Consider the following 21,102-nt stretch of genomic DNA (forward strand, 5'->3'; position numbering starts at 1 on the left):
TGATCAAGAAAGTGTGTGTGTGTGCATCTTTGGAAGAGAAAGAGAAAGAAGGAGAGAGAGATTCAGTGTCTGTGTCTATTATTAAGAGACATAATGAAGGTGTGTGTGCATGCATCTGTGGGAGTGAGATAAAGAACAAAGTGTGTGTGTGTGTGTGTGTGTGTGTGTGTCACAGGCGTCCTACCTTATGCTACATGCAGGTCAGGAGCCCCGCAGTGTATTCAGGGTTTAATTAAGCATGAGACGTGACTCTCCCAACCCTCTCCAACCTCACCCGCTGCAACTCGACCAGGGTCCTGTGATCTCATAAAGAGTGTGTAGTGAGGATGTGACATATGTCTGCAGTTCAAAACAGACACACACACACACACACATACTTAAACACACACATACGCATTTACTGTGTGACACAGCAGCCCTGACAGTCCGACACCAAGTTAAGCTGAGCGGACAACATCTCGTTTGCCCTATCTATCGCTCTCATATCTATTTTTAACGTGAACAGCAGCGAGGTAGCACAGCCCATCGCTCTGATGTCATGTGCATCCCTCCTGTGTGTGTTTGTGTGTGTGTGTGTGTGTGTGTGTGTCATTTGTATTCATTTTACACTGTGATTATTCCAATGGCGACTAATTCAATCTGCCTCTTTTCTTTCCATCTCTGCCTCTTCTTTCCCTCTTTTCCAGGAGGCACTTTGGACTTGTTATGGGGGTGACCGGAAGGAGAGAGTGACAGAGGAACAGTGATGCTACTGTTTACATAACGAGACACACACACACACACTCACACACACATACACACACACACACACACCCACACACACACACACACACACACACACACACACACACACACACACACGCTCGAATCGCCAGTCCAGGACATACACATTCGCTTAAAGACTTCCACACATACAGACACGTATTCAAGGGACTCACTGACTGAGTCACCACACACTCAAAGGCACAGAATCAGTGACTCACACACAAAATCACACACACATTCATCGACAGGCAAACACACAAGAGGAAAAGGTTGCTTGCAAGAGCCTGGACTCTGTGTCGTACGTGCTATGGGCCAAGCTGAGCAGCAGCTGTGTGTGAGTGTTGGATACATCTGAAAGTTACCCTCGCCGTCCTGCTCTCAACATCCTCCATCTCCAAGCTACTCCTAAATACACCATCATGTCTGCATCAGGGACCAGGAGAACTCCGCCTCCCTTATCGTCTCTCCCACCCTTATCCTCTCCATTTGGGTTCCTATCCCTCCTCCTCGCCTTCGGCCTCTCCCTTTCTTTCGACCCGGTGTCGGCGCAGCAGACCGTGCCCGTCATCTCCACGGCGCAGGGACGCATCCGTGGCATGCTGACCCCGCTGCCCTCAGATCTCCTGGGACCCGTCCTCCAGTACCTGGGAGTACCATATGCAAGGCCTCCAACGGGAGACAGGCGATTCCAGCCACCGGAGCCTCCACTGCCCTGGCCTGGAATACGAAACGTGACACAGTTTGCTCCCGTGTGCCCGCAGTCACTGGATGAGAGGAGCATGCTGGGAGATATGATGCCCTCCTGGCTCACAGCTAACCTGGATATAGCAGCAACGTACCTCACTCACCAGAGCGAGGATTGTCTCTACCTCAATATCTACGTGCCCACCGAGGAAGGTAAGAAAACCCAGTGATGGTCATTTGTACTCAGTAAAATAGTTTTGGCCCAGATTTGGCCCACACTGTCAACCAGCCCACAGAAGGCGTGGATGTTGACACTTGGGGGTTTCATTGTCGTAGGTCAGATCTGGGCCACAAGTAAGCCATAACAAAATGGCACGTTAACCAAAGGTGCCCCATATTAGTTTTGTGCTATTTGGGCCATTGTCATCATTTACCACATGGGCCTCTTTAGGTGTTTTTGTTTACCATTTTTGGGGGGATATTTGGGCCCAGTGCAATGTTACAAGTAGGCCACTTTGGGCTCACATCCATTTTATGCAGACCAAGTGCCGCGACATTGCCTGAAGTGGCCCACATACATCGATTTCTCTGTTGGGGGCATGTGTAAATATTTAATCATAGATGTTTAGATTTAGGTTCATTTTAGTCCCAAGTAAATACAAAGTGGCACTGGCCACTAACCAGAGAGGACCATCAGCAGCGTTTGGGCCGTGACAAAGGAATAAAATATGCAACTGTCCTCTGAGGGCGAAGACTTAGCCGTCTTAAATAAATAAATAAAGTTAATAATTTAAGTTATTGAGTTTTTTTCTTTATCTTTAATATGAGACACGCCACTCACCTGTCCCCTCCACTGTGTTCCCACCACTGGTTGAACCAACACTTAATATGCAGACACCTGTGCCAGTCGCCAAGGGGTTAACGCCTCTACTTGTGGAGCAAAGTGGGAAGGACACAGACTCACTCATGCATACATATTGGTTCACACATATGCATGCAGCACCACACACACTTGTACTTCTCCCTTTTGTAAGGACACACATTGCCAAGATACAACCCCCAGCCCCTTATCCTAACTCTAGCCGTCGTAACTAAATCTGACGTCTAAGCATTGAAGGTGTTTCAGGCAGTGAGGACGAATTAAAATGTCCTCACTTTCCCAAATTGTTCCCTCTCCGGTGTAAAAACCAGTCCTCGCCATGTGCAGCCATACAAGTAAACACACCAACCCAGATTGGAAGCGGCTGAGGCAGTGATTAATTCCGCCTCTGCTTGTATAAGACCACATCATCGGGAGGAAAGGTCGAGATACATATAAATGGACATGTGGGCACACACATGAAGTCTACATTTTATTTTTATTCAAACAGCAGGTGCAATGGAGGGATAAGGAGGTGGTCAGTCATCCTCCATCTTCTCTCTTTCTCTCTCTCTCTCTTTCCCAGACATCCACGAGGAGGGAGGTCAGCGTCCTGTAATGGTCTATGTCCACGGTGGCTCGTACACAGAGGGCACTGGTAACATGATGGATGGCAGCGTGCTGGCAAGCTACGGCAACGTCATTGTTATTACACTCAACTACCGCCTGGGAGTACTGGGTAAAATTATATATTTTTCTTATCTCATGTATCGTGTGCACAGTCTGCTCATACTAATTTGATGTTGCTGTGATTGTATATAGTTAAAATCTGTCACTGGTAAAAACATCTGTATTGTAAAATGTATGCATCTTTCTCATTAATTTCAAATCACTTTTATTGTGGCTGTGATATTGATACGGAACAATCAAATAATATAGTCATAAACACAGGTTATTGTAGCGTCAGTTGGACTTCAGGGGACGGCTCCACACACAGAAAACTATAGGCAGCAGTCTATCAATCCAGGGTTTAAACGGCTGTAGTGGTGCTTCAGCAGCGCGCTCCACCTTTGAGCAAGAACAACAGAAGTGCAATTACTGACATGGTTCTCTGGGTAACCTGATAACATCTCTGTTATATCAAATGCCTGCTGTAGAGTAATTTTCTTAAGGGAGGTAAAGGGGCTAGAAGGAATGCATTGCATGCATTTCACATGCAAATGAATGGATAATAAAACAATGGCAGCAATTATCGTAATATAATGTTCATCAATAATAATGAAATGGTTCAATATATATTGATACAATGCTTATGCATTGTATAAGCAGAGTGAGGAGATAACTCAGTACGGATCGACCACAGATGTGTAAAATGTTTTGCTGTTAATCAAGTGTAATTCATTCTCTGATCATAAAAAAGAGTTTAAAACCTCCACCTTCACTCAGGTAAACTATATTAATTTGACATTTATCATAATAATTTACAATATCAAGTGATATGAACCTTTTCATCTTTTTTATTATTTTAGGACATATTGTCCAGCCCTAGAGGATATGCACGTTTAATCTAAAGACAGTGTTCAATTACCACATCTGGTAAAAACCTCCAGTATTGATGAACAGCTCTTAGACAAACTCGAATTTAAGTAATGTTCACATTCACAGGCAACAGCTTAAATCACTTAATCACAAAACAAAAAATGTTTAAAGTCACTTTCAAAGTTGTTTTAATTCAGTGCTACTTCCCTGTCTCGTTTTTCTTGGATGACATTCTTTTATCAGTAAAGAGCATTTATGCAATGTGAACACTTTAAAACAATTTCTTTTAAAATGTTACATCCCATTGTTCCTCACCTTAAATTTTATAGTTATTTATGGCATAGGTAGTATTTCCCTCATTGCCTTATTTCTTTGGGGTATGGCCATTTTCTATACATAAAATTAGATATTGTTTACCTTTTTTTTGTATTACCATCTGGATTGTTTAATCCTTCAACGAGCTATAAAATGGAAAAATCATTAGAGAGTTGTTTTTTTACCCAGATTGCCCTCAATTTATCTTTTTTTTTATTTGTTTGAGTGGAAATATGTTGGAAATGGGTGTCCCTAGAGGAAATAAACCCCCTGAAGCCAGTTATATCCACTACTAGCTGCAGCTCTAGTCTGTTTCCCTGTGGTTTTCTAATTTTAAACGTGAAGCACGCAGGCCAAATGAATAAAATATCTTACGATACGAGCGTTGTAAGCTTTTTCTGGCTGAAATTATAATTTTTTTAACTGAGCCTGGGCGGGGGCACAGGGGGGCTAATGAAGGCATCTGTGATTGTTCTACATTGCAGGCATGTGCACTGAGTAGCGTCACAGCCTTTATATTGATTATATTGATATATTGACAGTAAGTCAGCGGTATAAGCTGAGTATCATTCCACTGGTTAGTTTAAATCATGTCCTCACTGTAATTGATTGGTGCCATCTATTCAACAATATTAAATCATTCATATGCCATGATCATTAGTTCTATTCGATAATATGCATTGATGTTGTAGTGGGTGAGTGTTATTTTGGGGCTTTAAAATTTGTTTTTGTCCTGAATAATTTGACTTATTTTAAAAGATGCAAAAGTAAAGGCAGAATTCTCAGGGCGTTTGGCTGCTCTTCCTCCTTAAATAATTCAGTGCTCCTAATTCCCCGCCCTATCTTTTCATGCAGTTTTAGCACATTTTATAGTTCATGTGTACATGCAAAGCATGATAAAATAGTATGTGCCATATTTCTCTTCCAGGAAGAAAGCCACCTGTGGTCACCTTAGAGATTTGGTTTGAAAACAAACTGGAGCTGTAGTTGAAAACATGTTAAAAGGTTTAGAGATTCAACAAACAAAAAATATTGATTTCAGTTTAAGAGATCCATGCTGTCTTTTCCATTTTGTAGAGGCTTTCAATGTTTTCATTAGATATTGATTTTAAAAGATGGCATAAATCTGCAACTGCTTTGAGGCTGAAACTAAATTCTGTCTAGTTTTGACAAAAAAAGGTAATCACCACAGTGAACCAAACAAATCCAACATGCTCCATTTTGTCTCCATCTCCATCCTTGGTTTTTATACCATCGTCAATATGATCTTCATCGTCATCATCACCATGATCCACCATCCATCCTTACAAATCGCTGTCTTCCTCTCCTCCCTTGTCATCATAAGCGTGAATGAGGTGAGCCCATACATGCATCACATTGTATAATCATGCACACTCTTATTTTTTGCTAATCTCTTTGTTATCAGCTCAAATTGGAGCATGTTCCTGCAGAAATGTAAAGAACGACTGACCTAAATCCCGCTACAGTATGCAAGCACACATCTCGCAGTATATTTGAAGGCGGGCTGAAACTGTTATTACAATCCAATTAACATAATATCCATATAATGTTCTTTTTGCATGACAGGGATTTCTGACAAAATGCACATAAGTGATGAAATGTATTATTTTAACAGGGCTGCTTTTCCTGCTCATTATACTCTTGTGTGTTTAGGGCCAGCTTGAGGTTCAAAGAAAACGAGTTTTCTGCAGTAATGAGATATACTGCAGTGGAATGAGCCATTAGGATCCTTTGTGTTTACTTAATAAAGTCAGCAGTAAAGGGAATAAGGGATGGCTGCCTTTGCAACCGCGTATTTGTGTATGTTGGGTCTCTGTGTGTGTGTGGGCTGATATTGCTCTACATGCATATGTATGTCTCCTGTTGGTTTGATTCAAGTTCCAAGGGACTGTAGGGGAGGTACATATTTCTTTATTCATTTGCTCTTTAAATATATGATGAACGAGACTCATGCATAATTAATCTTAACAGTGGGGATGCCATGATACCATGTCCAACCTATCAATATATCATACTGTGTACGAGGTTGATGCTCAATCCTTAAACATGGGTAGGTTGACTCATTATTTAACAAAGAGTTAAAAATGTATCATTTATTATTATAATTATTATTATTATTTTTTAAACAGGTTTGCAAAGTGCAGAAACTGAAAGCCAGTGCAGCACAGTAACAAACAAACAAGTTGATGCAAGAGCAGAATTGAATAATTAAAGCAGTAAGAAAAACAAATTCAACAGTTCAAATCAAATATCAGTAAAAACATAAATCAAACAATAAAACAAACAAATGTCTAGTTCAGAATTAAGTGGTATGAGTTCACGATGAGGTGGTACAGGTTCTTACATCCCTACTTCTTTCTGCCTGTAGGGTTTCTCAGTACTGGTGACCAGGCAGCAAAAGGAAACTACGGCCTGTTGGATCAGATCCAGGCTCTGCGCTGGGTGAAGGAAAACATCGCAGCCTTCGGAGGAGACCCAGGCAGGGTGACTGTGTTCGGGTCCGGGGCCGGAGCCTCCTGTGTCAGCCTGCTCACCTTGTCTCATTACTCTGAAGGTAAGGGGAAACAGAGACGCTGCTCACCCTCCTTCGACTGCATGTGGCGCAGATGTGGAAGAGTTTAGGCGAACGGACAGGCAGGGCCCTGTGATCGTTGGTGCTGTGAAAGCTTTGACATTTTGGGTTAGGAAACTTGTCAAGGTGGCCAGTGGACCACTACATCATTTACTGGTATAAATTCCTGAATAAGCTTTTGAATCCTCTGAATTATACAGTAGAGCTTTCCAATGACTCACATAGCTCAGAGCTGTATTATTTTAATCTTTTAACCCTCACCTACCTGAACCTGCTGCTCTTACCATGACCTGTCGTTCTCCTGAATAATGCATGTCCATTCAATGTTCTTGTTATGTGATTGTTTGTCCTGCATCTGTTTAGAAATGTACTGTGTAACCCCTTCAAGTGTGCAAATATGCGTTGTGCGCTCATGCATACGCCTCCATAAATGTATGGATGTGTGTGCCTCTGTGCTTTTATTCACCCGTTTGTATTAATGTTTGTGTGCTCATGTGTTATCTTAGACCTGTTCCATAGAGCCATCATCCAGAGTGGCAGCGCTCTGGCCAGTTGGGCTGTCAACTACCAGCCAAGCAAGTACGCCCGGCAGCTTGGCGAGCGAGTGGGCTGCGGCATCGACGACAGCACCCAACTGGTCGCCTGCCTTCAGGGCCGGAGCTACCGGGAGCTGGTGGAGCAGAGCATAACGCCGGCCAAATATCACACAGCTTTTGCCCCGGTGATTGACGGTGATGTCATCCCGGATGACCCCCAGATTCTGATGGAGCAGGGAGAATTTCTCAACTACGACGTAATGTTGGGGGTTAATCAGGGCGAGGGCGTGAAGTTCGTGGAGGGCATCGTGGACTCAGAGGACGGCGTCACTGCTGAGGACTTTGACTTTGCTGTGTCAGACTTTGTGGATAGTTTATATGGATACCCAGAAGGCAGAGACACACTGAGAGAGAGCATAAGGTGAGTGAGTGCATGTCTGAATATATATGTACAAACTACAAGTGACTCTTTCTTGCCCAGGCACTTTGTTTTTCTGGAATCCATGCATCTGGCAGAGAACTGGGAAATGATTATTTAAAAAAGAAATTCCAGGTTGTTGGTTTTAGCTTTCGTTTAGGACATTTTCACAGCTCAAAGTCTGGAACAGGGTCTACGAGGTCTGAACCAAGGTCCATGTCTTTGTTACATTGTTTAACCTTGATCTAGTTAGTTTTGGTTTCACATTTTGCGTCAACCTATATACTTGACATCGATGGGTTGGTAGACAGGCGTGTGTCTGTTGTCGGCGTGGTCCCAATAGGGCTATTGTGTAGACTAACTTGTTTGAATAAGGTGCATGGTAAAAGGAAAAAGACGGCAAGCAATCCTGTGAGCTGTGCCCACCTCTTTTTCTTCTTCTATCGTTTAAAGCTATCTCCAATTCCTGCAATTGGTCTGAAAGTCTGAACCACAAAAAAAGATTTTATACGGCAAAGGAACTAAACCATGGTTTGTTCTTTTGGTTGGACAAACTTTTGTTCCATTGATCCGAAACGCTTTTCACACCTGCTGTTTTGGTTCACACTAAACTGAAAAGTCAGAAGGTCTGGGTCAAACAAGGTAGGTGTGAAAGTGTCCTTAGAGGAGCTGGTAGGCAGAAATGTTGAACCAGGCTACCTGTCCCCTCACTGCAGCTCTATACCTATGGTTCATACAGAGTGGCATCGATCCCCCACTCTCACCATTGACACGGATGTCTATGCATACATTTGCCTTTGGTAAATACAATGCGCTCCAAAAGTCTTAGACTGTCACCTGAATGGGAATGTAATTTTGTATAATATACATATTCTGTAATACCTGCAATTTGTGTTTTACATACTGTCAGAGCAACAATAGTTTTATTTGAAATATTGATTAATAGAAAGACTTACTTGACATTAATTATTCGGGTGACAAATTATCCTATTGTCTTATTTTAAATGTTTTCATTAAAGGTTCATGTACACGGACTGGGCGGACCGCGACAACGCAGAGACCAGGCGGAAGACTCTGGTGGCGCTCTTTACGGACCACCAGTGGGTGGCGCCAGCGATCGCCACAGCCGACCTTCACGCTCAGTATGGCTCTCCGACCTATTTCTACTCTTTCTACCACCACTGCCAGAGTGACGCCACTCCACCCTGGGCCGACTCCGCCCACGGTGACGAGGTAAGGATGTCACAGTGTGGTATGACTTTAAAGAAAGAACATTATTGATTGCTACAGGCGAAGTAAAACAATTTTGATTGTGACGGTAGATATTGAGGAAAGGAGTGAAGCTGTCAAACGTCACACAGTCACCGGGTGGTAACAAGTCTAAATTGAATCAAGATGCAAATGATAGTGACTAATGTCTCAAAGACTTTTGAATTATTTATACAATGAATAGGAAGCTCTTGGTTTGGATACCCTTGAAGTGCTTCGCCATATTGATCTGTTCACAGTGATTAATAAGTCAGATCAAGCAACTCACTACAGCATGAAATATCTGAGATATCCTTTGCTGCCGGTCTGATTCGGAAGCCGTCTTATTTACTTACTGCTCAGATGAATAAGATGTTACTATGGTAATATTCTCTTCGTATTTATTAAGCCGTGAACTGTTTATTTCCATGTTTTTTTATTTAGTTGCACACTTGATTATCTGATGTTCAACACTGAAATGTATCTGCGTGTGTGGATGTGTGTGGATGTTTGTGCGTGTGTGTGTTGTGTGTGAGTGGGGATGTATCAGTGATGACTTGACAAGCTGAAGATGAGTCCAGTGACCTGAGTTTAAGTTCACTGCAGTTACATATGAAGTCTGTCTTCCCAGCGATGGGGCTAGATGTTGGACGTGATTCAGTTGCTGGATGAAACGTGATTACGACAGTAAGCTATTCTAACATGCATGTGTGTGTGTGTGCATGTGTGTAGGTGCCCTATGTGTTCGGTGTGCCCATGGTGGGACCCACTGATCTGTTCAACTGTAACTTCTCCAAGAACGACGTGATGCTGAGCGCCGTGGTCATGACTTACTGGACCAACTTTGCCAAGACTGGGTGAGCTATAAAATGTTTTTCCTACTGTGGAATATTGATTATCTTGTGCCCGGCGATAAAAATTAGATAAAAATCTAGAAAACGACACAAAGCTTCTCAATAGAAGGAGACACCTCTGCCAACAGGCCACTATGAAACCACATATAAATTTGCTAGAATCCAGGTTGTTATTTGAATATGCCTGCTAGTTTTTCATCAACGTCAATGAATAATTTTCAGGGACATTGTCGGACATCTTTGAAATCTTGCACTACTATAGAAAGTGTTGCTTGTCCCGATCCTTTGTGTGGATCTAATGCTAAATGAAATGTCCTCTTTCTTGGCCCATGTCCCATTCTTTCATCAAGTTTCATGTAAAGTATGTTCCTCAGTTTTTGCGTAAACCTGCTGATAAACAAACTAATCAATAAATTAGAATGACACCCAGCAGAGAGCAGTCTATACGTCCGCCCAGGTCCAACAGTAAGTCCCCTTCATTTCAAATCCAGCTGCACCAAATTACACATGCTCTTAGATATCAGTTCCCTTAATATGCCTGACTTTTTTCAAAAAAGAACCATGAATAATTTCCTGGGAAAACTTTGAAATGTTGCAATGTTTACCAAGGAAAAAAGAAAATCCTGGCTGGGATTGGCTCCACCCCTCCGTGACTCTCAAATGATAAGCCGTGTAGATAATTCATGAATGGATGGATGGATGGATGGATGGATGGATGGATGGATGGATGGATGGATGGCTGGATAATCACCACTCTCATATAGACAATGTCTCATAATTGTGAATAAGAGCCAGGGAATTTAATCACATTAGAATATGCAAACAAAATTGAAAAAGCATCGCTGTCGATGATAAATTTGTCCTTTTTCATGCCTTTCTCTTTCACTCTGTGAGGAGACAGGGTTTTGGCAACAGGGAGTGGCGTTGCTGTAAACAAACAGCTCACCCCTGATTTTACAGGAACAGATCTCCTCCAAGCTAGAAATGAGACAGCCAAGATTCTCCTTGGTGTCATCAAGAAAAATAGCACAACGCCTCTCCACTTTGCTTCAACTTTTCCTTATATTTAATTTGCTGTACCAGTAGATTGTAAACATGTGTATATTGTAGTTATCTGACAGGGTTTTTTAACACAGAGCGCCGACAATCAAAGATGCAGAGTAGAAGGGAGAACATAACGGGGTTTGATTGCTGTAGCATTAAGCAAAATTATGTCCCGCAAATTATGTTTGTATGCGGCTAATTTGCATGAGTTAAATATAATTTAGGGAAGAAAATGCAAATGTGTGCAGCAGAGCTAGATTAAATCCAGCATCTCTGTCAAGTTGTTCTGTCACCAAAAGCAACATTTTAAGACCATTAAAACTTCTCCAGCAAAATAACAAGTGCACAGCTGAAGGATGTGTTATTGTAATGTCTTTCCCTTCAAAAGGTGTCTGACAAGAAGACAGCGCGTCTTTAGATACAATTATGAAAGCAGCACTGCAGACAAATTTTAGCCGAGGGAGCCCATGGGTTCTCCGTCACGGGGAAATATTGACGAGGCCTCTCTTCTTTGGACCTTGGCTGAGGGAGCCAAAGAGTCCCCGTTCTTGAAAGAGTCCTTGAGGAAAGCCAAGGTAGTGTCCTTAAAGAAAAACGAGAGGCTGGCCTCAGTTTGATAGATCTTCTCTTATCCTCTCTTTGTCTTCCTCACTCACTTGTTTATGGGCAAAAAGTGGTGCAGCGAAGACAGAGCTTTTTTCCCCTTGATTGTTGATATCTAATTCATTAAATTGAAAGTGAAACGATCTGCCAGTGGCTAAAAGAAATGCAGTTGTTAAAGAGAGAATTCCACATTAAAACTTTTAAAAACCTGACAATCCGCACTGATAAGAGCACCTTTTATCTCTCCGCTCTGACATGATATACACAAGTTAAAAGTAATTGTTGAGGATGGACCTTCTTTCTGCAGTGCTCCAAGTGAATAATTACCAGTAATTAATCCAATCGAGACTCGCTCCACCGAGAGATCTTTAGATTTACAGAGGCCTCTGCAGTCTAGACCTTGATCTAAATCACAGCAGAACCTTGCTATCTCACAACATGCAGTACAGAATCAGGACAGTGCTCACACATATTTTGACTTTCATGAACATGCGCGCATTAAGGCAAGTAGTTCAAGTTAGCAGCCTGCAGCTTATAGCCTTTTATTGTGATTACTTCTGCAGCAGGCTGCAAAGCAAAAGGAGGGATGTAAAGATTCCTCTGTGCCCTCCTAGTTAATGAACGAAATCATAGGATTTTCAGTCGATGTTTATATCACCCTCCCTCTCTCTCCAACGTAAACACACTGACCATCTGTCACTGTCACAGTCAGACTGAGCATCAGCAGCAATGGGACAAATCCTACCTGCTAGGGTTCACAGGCGGTCGGTTGCCATCCATAAATATTTTACTGTCTTCAGCAGGAAGGCAGGATTTAGCATAAACTTGCTGTGCACATTGAGGCAAAAAAACATTTATCTACTGAGAGGTTGTCATCCCCCCCACACCCCAACCCAAGACCAATCATTACTCAATGTCAATCATGTGGAGATACTCTCCAAGTAATATTCACGTGAAGTTTGGTAGATTCCATCCATGTGTTGTTGAGTAAAGGCTATGGCTAAGACTAAGGGCGCCGTGGATGCAGTTTTCCCTCATGTATATTTTCTAAGCCCCAGCATGTGCGTATGAAATCATGCAGATGTGTGCGGGTAGGTCTTCACGCTGGCTGCCTTTTTGTGCCACGCTCATAAGGTGATTGACAAGTGAGCACATTGTCTGTAACTGGCAAGTCTGTGAAGACGTGCTGCTGTCTCATTTATGGCATCTGAGCTGCTGACACGAGTAAGTCGGCAAATCGACAAATAGATGTGTCAGGGAGGATATGTTCACTGTACCACACACACACACACACACACACACACACACACACACACGCACACATAAAATGTTATGTTCGCTAGAGGGGAAAACGTACAGCTGTATATACTATACAAACAGCATTAACTGAAAGGTGAGGCATATGGACTCAAATCGATGATCTGGAACCAGACCACCTTTGAGCTATGTGCACAGAAATATAAAACTTGTTTTTTCGTTTGAGAAGTATTTTTTTGCCACTGGTTTTTTCTGTGTGTTACTTGGATATTGATTAGAGAGACATGAGCCAGGTTGGGTGAAACTGGCCAGCGAGAGACACACTCAGCCTCTTCAGGGGACGGAAGCCAACAGGAAAAAGTCCTCCGCAGCTCCCTGACAGTTGAAAAGCTGAAAATCGTGAAATCCTGGTATTGGTGCTTTCAATGAATATGTGGACTCCGCATGGTAGATACAGCATGTGGGTGTATTCTCTGCTGCATTTCATTTCGGAGACTTATTTTAGGCCTCTGTTGAGGGAGGCTGTAGTCGTTAGCAGCTATTTCACCGTGATGACTTTGCTTTCATACAGTTAAAACGCTCAGAGCTGTCCCACTGTTGCTGCGCTAATCTATTCTCTGTTTTCCTTTTTATTTCTGAAGTGATTAGTTAATGTTTTCAGCCAGTAGGCGATTTGGATCCCACTGTGTTTAAACTAAAATGACCAAAAATCCATCCCACTTGACAAACTGGCAATTCCGCCATCCCCTCTCAGCCACCTCCCCCCCCCCCCATCCCCCATGAGAGAGAAGGTGCTGCGTGTGCAGAATTTGTATGTGCAACCAAGGAGAGAAGGTTTTCATCTGCTTTTTCTTGACTGTTAGTTATTTAGCAGGATTAGGCAAATACTACTAAACCAAATCAAATTTAGCAGAGGGGTGGGGCGTAATAGATTTTTTTTTTTACAGAAAGAACCCATTCGGAATACCAGGAAAAGCAATCGATTGGCTCACATCGAACCAAACTTCATGCTGGTTTGATGCCACGGCCGGTCTTGTAGCGTAGCTGACAGTATGTCCTAAGCATCACCTGAGGTCACATGACCACTGACACATGACCTGATTGGTCAGGGGTTTGGTTTGATGCGAGACTACCAATTCCTTTTCCTGGTATCTGGGGTGTTTAGTCGAATTTTTTGCATCTTCATTTTTGCAACTGAATTTTAGCAGTTGAATATTATACTTTTGAAAATTTGAATACAAAAATTTAGTGGCAAAAAATACAAATGCATAATTTCAACGTAAAAAAAAAAAATTCAGTGCTAGAAATTCAAAGGCTTTAAAATGTCTAGCTCTGGTGAGACTGATGTACTTCCATACCCGCTGGACGGCCACAGAAAAAGAAGAAGAAGAAGTCACAGTATATGGCAGTTATACACCTAGACGTTGGTTGCTACCCACTATTAAACCGAACAAAAAAGAGGAATACATTTGGAGGACCAATATTTATGAGTACAATTTGGAGCAGAGCCTAATAAAAATGTTGATCTAGTTAATTTAAATATGGCTTCATAAGGGGACGGTTGGGCCTTGGTGGAGGTATGCACTCTGCTAAGTGCCATTCTAGCTAATGTTGCATATTAAACAGATCCAAAGTAAATTTTGAAAAAGGTTAAATCCTAATGGGATCAAAAAGATCCAGTAAAAAAGACAGGGGTCTTTGGCTTTCTCTCTCCCTCTCCCCATACAAACACATTGACCTTCTGTCACAGTCAGATTGACCATCAGCAGCACCAGGAGAAGTCCCACCCTGGTCAGATTCCCGGTGGTCATCGTTAAAAGTTTTGCCATCTTCAGCAGGCAGGCAGGATAGAGCATAAACTTAGTAGATACTGGTTTGCAAGGCACTCTCACACAACAAGTATATTTCTACTGAGAGGTTGTCATCCCCCAGACCCCCACCCCCCCCCCACAACAGCTCGACCCGCACACCCGAGTAATATTCCAGCAAGTTTAGTGAAAATCTTTCCATGTTTTGTTTACTTGTTGAGTTGAGGGGGGGTTTTTGTTGACCATCCCGCAATGAATACATCTCTTACGCTTTACATATCAATAAATCAGTCATTATATTTTCACTTTTTTTTTACAGTGATCCCAACCAGCCAGTTCCTCAAGATACCAAGTTTATCCACACGAAACCGAACCGCTTTGAGGAAGTGGCGTGGTCTAAGTACACCCCGAAAGAGCAGCTGTATCTCCACATCGGCCTCAAGCCCCGGGTCAGAGATCACTACCGCGCCACCAAAATCTCCTTCTGGCTCCAGCTGGTGCCTCATTTGCATCATGTCAACGAGCTCCTCCAGTCGGTGTCCTCCTTCACGCATAGTCCGTCTCCGCAGGACGACACCCCTTACTCTTACACGAAGCGGCTGGCCAAAGGTTGGCCTCCAAGCAGCACCCGTCACCCAGGCTCACAGGGAGGTACCCCGCCGCCTCCAGAGGCTGCTGTGGGCCAAGGCGGAGAAGAAAACGGGGTCCGCATCCCTAATGAGGACTACTCCACTGAACTCTCTGTGACCATTGCTGTCGGAGCCTCCCTGTTGTTTCTCAACATCCTCGCGTTCGCGGCGCTGCTCTACAAGAAGGACAAGAGACGTCTGGAGCATCGTAGACCCCGCCCACTTCCTCCACCGAGACGAGACATCACACCTGCAGATGTCGCCGCCCACCTACAGGGGGAAGGACTGATGTCATTACAGGTGAGTCATTGAGTTATTGCGTTTTTATTTGCACATATCTCTCTCCGTGCTGCCCATACATCCAATGTATGAATGTGTGTGTAAATTGAGTGGTCATCAAGACTAGAAAACAATGCAATATAAACACAGACCATTTACCATTTGTTTGCATTGCCTGTGTGTTTTCACAGCTACGCAATGAATACGTTATTTAGCTTGCATTGATTTAAGTTGTGCTCAGTGCTCAAAGTTGCACATGTTATTTTAGGTTTAAGTAACATTAAGCCAGATGAGGTCGTGTGCGACTCTCTGAATGAAATCCTCTCTTGCAAGTGGAGCAGCTGGCGGTGGAGCTGCCAGTAGAGCACTGCTGTGAAACACACTCTGCGATCAGCAGACACTCTCAGTGTGAGAATGTGTGTGTGGATCAGTGAGTGTGTTGTGATGCTTTTGGAAGCTCTGTCAAGTTACCTGATTTTTATTATCTTTTTTTTTGCCTCCCAGTTCATCCAGTCACTGCCTGGCCCCTTTTGAGCTGTTAGTTGCTTTAATATCTCAGATAACTGTTGATGTGGTATTTAAATATAGCTCAGCGTTGAAGCTGTTTTTGTATTTTTTTTTATTATTTTTGTGTTTTTAGTTTGTAGACAGTCATTTCTTTTCAATTTTGGTTTGTAGCTCCTACTGGTTTCCGGCTGGAACAAATGTAGGACTCTAACAATCTTAACATGTACTGCTTTTTTGTGATTATAAAAAAACGGAAGGTGTTGATTTACAAAAATAATAATATTGGATTTAATGGAATTGTTAATTGAGACAAGGTGTTGTCGTGGGTTTGAATCCTGGTTTGGCTCAGTTGGAGTTTTGATGTTCTTTGGCTCGAGCTCTCAGTGTCGAGAAAAAATCACAGGAGATCTGAAAGCATCATCTTGAGCTTCAGGAAATTTCAATGGGAATTTTAAAGTTCTTTCCAAATTTTCTAAATTGTTAGCGTCACACATCATTAATTAATGAAACACGAAAAAAACATTAATCTGTAACGAAATTAATCCATACTTATAGGCTGAGATTTCCTTACTGACATGGCGAAACATCTGCTTCCTTCTCATTTGTAGGTGAAGCAGCTTGAGTGTGATGCAGCGTCAGCAGACGAGAGGAACAACACTCACCACCATCACACTCTGGACACGCTGGACGCCCTGGACGGCATGGACACCCAGGACATCTACAGCACCCTGGACACCGTGCGCCTCACCTGCCCCCCTGATTACACCCTCACCCTGCGCCGTTCACCTGATGACGTCCCCCTCATGACCTCTCTGACCCCAGGGTCGCTGCCGGTGACCCCTGGGTCACATCCTGTTACCCCGGGGACGCCGATGACCCCCATGACGCCTGCATCAGTGGTGGGGATGAGAATGGGGCATCCTCACCAGGGATACACACACCACAGCCCGTATAGTAATCAACACTTGCCACATACACACATCTCCGCGCACACACACTCCACTACACGTGTATAACCGCAGCAAAATACTTGCACACACTGGGACATCATTACAACAAACACACGTATAAATATACACACACATGCACACGCACACGCACACACACACACACACACACACACACACACACACACACACACACACAAACATACGTGAAACAAAAGACTTAAATACCTCTACTAATTACCCTGCAGGATTGTTACAGATGGAGAGACTGAAAGGCATTTTCAGTAACAGGATGAAGAGACAGACAGCTGTGTGTTGCATGAGGAACTGAAGGCAGACTGACTCCCAGGAGATGCAGTTCTATGCATCATTCGCTCATAACCTGGAATTTGACGAGCCAAGACATCCATCAACTGTCTCAAAACCCACTTTGGATATTAAATCTTCCGCTTTTTTTTCTCCAGCTGAGGAGGAAGAAGAGCGCTGTGGCGAAAAAAAAGGGGTCAGTAATTGATCGGTTTACATCCCCTACTGTACTCACGCTGCACAGCGAAGCAGCAGCCGGCAACTGAGCAGAGCAGATGCAGACCTGAGCTGTTAGGGATACCACACACAGACTGCTGAAGCCAACTTGAACAACCTGTGAAATGTGAATGTAGCATTTTTTTTTTTTTTCAAGGAACGATCAAAGGCGCTATTTGCCAAGGATCAAACTAAGTTGAGGAGAAAATATAAAATGTGTCAGCGAGAGATGGATGTAAAAACAGACAGGGAGGAAGAAGGGGGTTAAAGAAAAAAAGAGCATATCTTGAAGGAAAAGTTAGACAGTTTGTGGGAAAGAGATTAAGATTTAACTGAGAGGGATTTACCAGCTGTGAGAGCGAGGGAGACGAAGTGAGAAGGAGTGACCTGGAAAACACAGAAAATGAAAACGTGTACCAAGGAAAATTAGCTTCAGAAGAACAAAGGGCCTCTGAAGCGTCGCCAGACTCACTGAAGAATCACTCTAACCAGCTAAGTGTTCAACTCTTGTAAATAGAATGGAAAGATACAGATGATATATTATGATTTATAGCATTTACCTGCTCTTGCATTAAAAACATGACTTATTTAACCACATTATTGCTTTCATTTCAGATATTACTATATTATTGTATAGATGTCCTAAAGCAAGGCTGGTTGTCCTTCTATCTCACCCATTGTAGTATGTACACAGTACCATTATTTAGAGGCTATATTTGCTATGCACAGTCATTTTAGTAATTATTAACTATCTGAGGATCTAGATACTTGTTTAGCCGTTGAAGTGTAGGACATTCTTCGCTCCATCCTGTCTATTTGTTTGACCATCGAACGAGAAGCTTGTACTGTGTAGATAATGCAATATTGGTTTGATGATTGAGCACCAGCCAAAAACCATGACCTTTAACCCTTTGTACCCAAACCCTCCCAGTCCCTTCCTCCTGGATTATTAATTAAAGACCTTACTTTTAATACCCTGTCGACCCAAATATAATTAGCGTTTCTGTAGACAGACAGGCGGTGATGATTCAGGGGGTCCCGAGTCGCAGCGTGTCCCAAAACAGTTACCAGTGCTCTTTTTGCATTTTTCAGACTTTAACAGCTTTACTAGAGTTGCTGGTATTTCTAAACAAGCCCCTGTTTGAACCACCGAGCTCTGGCTGAAACCTCGTCCCTCCTAAAGCTGCCAACTGAAGGAAATTGGCCACGTTGTTTTGTAATCTATTATGTCATGTCCTCAGCAGCTCCCATGGTCTATAGGATAAATGTGGATCTATCACTCACACGGTTTAGTTTACGACCTGCCCACATGTTGTCAGTCGTCTGGAGCCAAATTTGACGATTGAGGTGGAGCCTGGGAGGAGCTGAGGAGGGACGCTCTGTTTGAGATTTTGAGAGATTTGACATCGAAGGCAAACACCCCTCTAAACATGCAGCTTTTTGAGTCATAATATATTTTAAAGGGAGCATTGATCTTTTCAATTCTCAGCCAAAATCCAAAACCAAAACCTTAATGAAATGCTTAATCTCAGAAATATGTTAAAGTCACACTGCTCTGTGTGAACATAAGGACAAATACAGCTGTCATTAAATGTTCCAAATGGTTGATAAGTCACATCGGAGGGATATGGTGCCATCTTACCAGCCACTAAAAATGACAAATAGCCAAGCTCTGTCTATCTGGTTGCTGCTGGGAAGCTAAAATAATCTTGTATCAACCAACCCGACCCAAACTCCCAATGTCATCCTAACCAGTAAGGCCCTAACACATATATTATAACTTTCTTGTATTATTCCCTTTTTCTTCTTCCTTTCCTTGCCCCTAAACTTTCCTTTGTCCTATCCCAACCCGTCCTTCCCCCTGTCCCAGCCTCACCTGTGCGACCACATGCAGCTTTGTCACAGTGAGGCCTATTTAACCTCCTCTCATCCTAAGTAACTTCCACATGAAAGATTTTTAGTTTACTGTCAACAAAATACGCGAAAAATTGAAAGCTGAACATTTTGTGGATGGCAAGCAAAGAAGTTTTAGAAAAATAATATAAAAGTAACATTTAATGGATGTTTGATTGTTTTAATATTTTTTTTTTTCATATGGGTTTATTGACTCAGCGGATGGCTGGATTGTGTCAAGCATAAAACATTTCTGCTGCATTTTTGAAAAATAAAAATATCAGTATTTTACAATTTATGAGCATTTTAAATGTCTGTTATGTCTTAATTCTGATAATTAGTCCGAATTCTTGTGGTGATTTTACTTTTTTGAATTATGAGGTACTTTATGAAAATTCATTGTAATTTACAGCAGCGGTAGAATTTACATTGAAACTCGAGGGAATAGTTTGAAATGCTGGATATACACATATCTGCATTTCTTTAGAGATATAGATGAGCTTTTAACACTGTCACGTTTAAATATGAAGCTATAGCTAGCAGACAAGTGGGGTTAAGTCAGTTCAAGGATAACAAAATGTACCTATACCAACCAATACCAGCACTGCTAGAGCTCAGTTCAGAGTTCCTGTTCAGGTTGGTTCCTGTTATAGGAAAGTTCATGACTTTACAGCAGGTTGTCCTGGACTATTTTTCGGAGGGAACACGAGTTGAGGAGGTCAATGCACCCAGTTTTTGTGAAGCTAAAAAAAGGGGCTGATGTCTGCAGCCTCAAGTAAGACACTGAATCCTTTCGATTCTAATCCAATAAGGCAAATAAACAAAAAAAAAACTAATCCTATAGGTTTTCATGTAACCCATGTAAAAATAATTTCCTATGGATTATCATTTAGCTTTTTCGCTATACTGCATATGTTGGACAATTACTGAAGTCACAGCTGCAGCAAAATAGGCAGACATTACTGTAAATCACCATGGACCAGCCGCCCCTGCCAGCTGGCGAAGGAGACCCTGTGAGATGTGAAAGAACCGAATCCATGGCAGCCTTCCAGACCAGATTTATGTCTCCTACATTGTGTCCTCGCTCTAATCCCATTAACTAGATATAACTGCAGTTAATTCGATTTATGGACAGCAACACGTTAGAAAGCACGAGTTCAAGTCATGACCAGGTGTCTCTTTGTTTGACGTCAACATGTGCACAGAGACGCCCGGAGAAGAGAGCCACTGCGTTGTCGGCTCCTTTTTTTTTTACTGAATCCACAGTTGCTTACATCGAAACCTTTTCCTCCCACAGGTTAATTCAGCATCTTTTTATAATTGGATCTTACCTGAAACGGGAGGAACTTGTTTCATCAGGATTTTCAAACATATAAATCAGAAATGCTGTGTGTCAGTGGTTATATAAGAACATTTTACAGACACCTGGTAGATTAGATTCTTAGTCTGGAACATCTGCAGACTGTTTCAAGGTGATATTAAATTATTGTTACTGACATTATGAGCTTCATGACCTTTTGCGCGAGGTACCTACTAGATCATAAGTGATAACTGAGTGTTAGCTAATTTAAAACCTGTCAGAGATCCGAATTTTTCCACTGAAGTGTTTTATCAAAAATTGTACCTAGTGCTTAATGAAAACTCTCACTGTCCTACGTGTGACCTGTTATTTTGGTCATTGATTACCTGATCATTTTTTAAGGTAATGACCATTTGACCAATGACCAAAGTAGCTAAAAGCAGAGCTGGGAGTCACATATTCTGAGACACAGAAATACTCACTTGATTCTAACCACTAAGGA

At 42.4% G+C, this 21,102-nt stretch overlaps 1 protein-coding gene across 1 annotated transcript; it reads left to right on the top strand.

Annotated features, from left to right (window-relative positions):
* The first annotated feature begins 696 nt into the window (after nucleotides 1–696).
* Nucleotides 697–19,551, top strand: LOC133967776 (neuroligin-4, X-linked-like). Its single transcript, XM_062403431.1, has 8 exons — nucleotides 697–1,662; nucleotides 2,895–3,047; nucleotides 6,552–6,737; nucleotides 7,262–7,712; nucleotides 8,729–8,942; nucleotides 9,690–9,814; nucleotides 14,843–15,452; nucleotides 16,547–19,551. The coding sequence occupies exons 1-8, from the start codon at nucleotides 1,185–1,187 to the stop codon at nucleotides 16,952–16,954; spliced, it is 2,625 nt and encodes an 874-aa protein (XP_062259415.1). The 5' UTR covers nucleotides 697–1,184; the 3' UTR covers nucleotides 16,955–19,551.
* The last annotated feature ends 1,551 nt before the right edge of the window (nucleotides 19,552–21,102 follow it).

The sequence above is a fragment of the Platichthys flesus genome, chromosome 13 (genome assembly GCF_949316205.1).
Source record: "Platichthys flesus chromosome 13, fPlaFle2.1, whole genome shotgun sequence".
Lineage (NCBI taxonomy): Eukaryota > Metazoa > Chordata > Actinopteri > Pleuronectiformes > Pleuronectidae > Platichthys > Platichthys flesus.

Coding starts and splice junctions, on each gene's coding strand:
- LOC133967776 (XM_062403431.1), top strand. CDS start 1,185: ATGTCTGCATCAGGGACCAGGAGAACTCCGCCTCCCTTATCGTCTCTC. Junction 6,738..7,261: donor CTTGTCTCATTACTCTGAAG/GTAAGGGGAAAC, acceptor GTGTTATCTTAG/ACCTGTTCCATAGAGCCATC. Junction 9,815..14,842: donor ACCAACTTTGCCAAGACTGG/GTGAGCTATAAA, acceptor TTTTTTTTACAG/TGATCCCAACCAGCCAGTTC.